The following is a 2,474-nucleotide window of genomic DNA, read 5'->3' on the forward strand; positions in this document are numbered from 1 at the left end:
TGCTCTCAAGACTTGGCATCAAACCCCAGTTAAATAGTTCTGTCAGCTGTTGGGGACATCAACTTCCTGGAGCATTTTAGTTACACTTTTTAAAGCAGCGTGAACAAGCCGATAGCGTTGCTTAGTCCGTTTTTTCTTTTTTTTTCCCCTCTCTCTTGGGAGATAAGAAGGAAAAAAATTATTCCCCTTTTAACATACACCACAAAGCCCTTGAGCCCTTTACTTGTCCTGGTGGAAGTAGCTCTGGTGTTGCCGGTGGGATCGGTGCTGTGTCCGTGCGTGTCTGTGGCTGTGCCTTCCCCTTCTCCTGCAGCCTCCCTCGGCTCGTCCCGCAGCTTCGCTGGCTCCGCTCCTTCTCCCTAGAACCCCGAGAGCCTCTCTAGTAATGCTTGCTTTTTTATTTTTATTTTTTCTTCTCTCTGCCACTCTTGTTATATTTTTACTTTCTTTTTTGTTTGTTTTCTTTGTGATGTGACGTTTTCAGCTGATGTATTGAAAGCAAACCCTTCTAATTTTGGAGTCCAGATCACAAGAGTGAGTTTCTCTTTAGCTGTATTTTTTTTTTTTTTCCTGTGTGTCCTCCCCTCTTGATTCTGGTAACGCTCAACCGCATTTAGTAAATACGATTAGGTAAGAGGATCCTCTGTCTTGTCAAATCTTCCCCCGTTTCATAAAGCAATGTTCTCTTTACATTGGGCCAACGTAATTCCTCTCATTTGAACTCTGGGTTGGTTTTCAGAGCCGCTGTTTCTGCCTTTACTGCTCTGACTGTGCTCACCGAAGAGGCAGAGCCAGCCAAAAAAAAAGTATCTTTAGAATTCCCCGATGATTTGAACGTCTTGTAAAAGATCTTTTCTGAGGCGACTGCTGCTTTGGAGTATCGTCACTCTTTCAGGCCCTTCACGAAACTCCTGAAAAACATGAAGCTTTTTTTAAAAGCCGGGAACAGACGCTTTCCTGAATTGGGCCTTTTGAAAGGTTTTCAAATTGTGCACAGAAAAGACAAACCGATCCCTTAGGATGGTAGAGGTCTGTCTTTGCTGCTTTCTGCTACTTAAACTAATGTGTAGCACTCTAAAAAAAACTAATTTTAAAAAACGGTGTGAATTATGACACATATTCAAAGGGAAAACAGCAGCCTCTCCCTAGTACTTTGAGAGGAGGACTTTCAAAAATTTTCTGAAGGCGTTTGATTTCTGTTAGAAGCCAATATCTGGATTTCCTCGGTGATGATACCACGATTGAAATCCCGTGGGTTTGGGTTTACTTTCTCATCTGGTAAGTTGGGTTTTTTTAAGCCTTTCTGCCCTCTAAAGTGTTTGACCCTGAGAGACCCCGCGGCATTTTAGAGCATTTTGTTTCTTGAGACACCATCTCGGAACTCCTGTCAGGAAAGCAAGTAACTGGTTGTGGTGTATGTTGTATTTGCTCACCCGAGCCACTTGCGTGGGATTTTTTGGCACCTGCTCCAATGTAATTTGTACATTGCTTTTGTAAGAGGTGTAATACCTGAGTAACTCTTGCACCAGCTAATCCCTTCCTGTTCTTTGACCCATGCTATTAAGACTTTCTGTCACGCACCGTTTGTCGAGTACATTTGCACCCTGCGAGAGCCGCAAAGTCAACAGTTGTGGGGTTTTTATTTCCCCCCTCCCTTTTCCTTCCAGAACTTGCTTGTTGCTTTGAAATCAGCTTTTTTTTTGTACGTGCCAGCCGTGGCGATTGGAAATGCACACACGCGGGCTTGAAGTTGTAGCCAAAAGCGATCCAACAGTTGTTTTCTCGTTTAGCTCCCGGGAGGATGACGCTGTGCTCCGTTGGGTTTGTTGAGCTAAGATGCTCTTGCTCCATCCTAGCTCAATAAATGTGACCGGGGAGGGGGCTTTACGGTGTGATTTGCGGTGCTACGGCACGGGGACGCTTTCGGACACCCACCCGCAGACTGTTTTTGCCTAATCCGTTCCTGCTTTCTTTTGCCTCAGAGGTTGAAGGATCTCAAGCAAAGGGAATTTGCTCGCAACGTCTCTTCGAGGTCCCGGAAAGATGAAAGGAAGCAGGAGAAAGCCCTTCGGCGTCTGCACGAGCTGGCCGAGCAGAGGCGGCAGCCGGGATGGTGAGCGCGGGGTGACCCTTCACTGTGCCAGCGTAGAATGGGTTGGGCTGGAAGGGTCGTTTAGTGCAACCCCCTGCAGTGAGCAGGGACATGCAGCACAGAATGTTGGGGGTTGGAAGTGGCCTCAGAAGATCATCCAGCCCAACCCCCCAGAGCGGGAGACTCCACACCCTCTCTGGTTCAAGTCCCTTCATCATCCTCGTAGCTCTCCCTCTCTGGGCAGCCTGGGCCAGGGCTCCGGCACCCGCACAGGGAAAAAGTTCTTCCTAATGATTTTGTGCAACCTCCTGTGCTCCAGCTTGCACCCATTGCCCCTTGTCCTGTCATTGGACATCCCTGAGCAGAGCCTGGCTCCGTCCTC

The 2,474-nt window shown here is 47.5% G+C and overlaps 1 protein-coding gene across 1 annotated transcript in view; it reads left to right on the forward strand.

Moving 5' to 3' along the window:
• Nucleotides 1-1,982: 1,982 nt before the first annotated feature.
• The window catches only part of GPATCH8 (G patch domain containing 8), a gene marked incomplete at both ends in the record, with an annotated part of 3,862 nt that continues 3,370 nt past the window's right edge, over nucleotides 1,983-2,474 (forward strand). The window contains 1 exon segment of the mRNA XM_009874969.1: nucleotides 1,983-2,113. Within this exon segment, the coding sequence (XP_009873271.1) occupies nucleotides 1,983-2,113 (131 nt within the window).

The sequence above is a fragment of the Apaloderma vittatum genome, unplaced genomic scaffold (assembly GCF_000703405.1).
Source record: "Apaloderma vittatum isolate BGI_N311 unplaced genomic scaffold, ASM70340v1 scaffold19750, whole genome shotgun sequence".
Classification (NCBI taxonomy): domain Eukaryota; kingdom Metazoa; phylum Chordata; class Aves; order Trogoniformes; family Trogonidae; genus Apaloderma; species Apaloderma vittatum.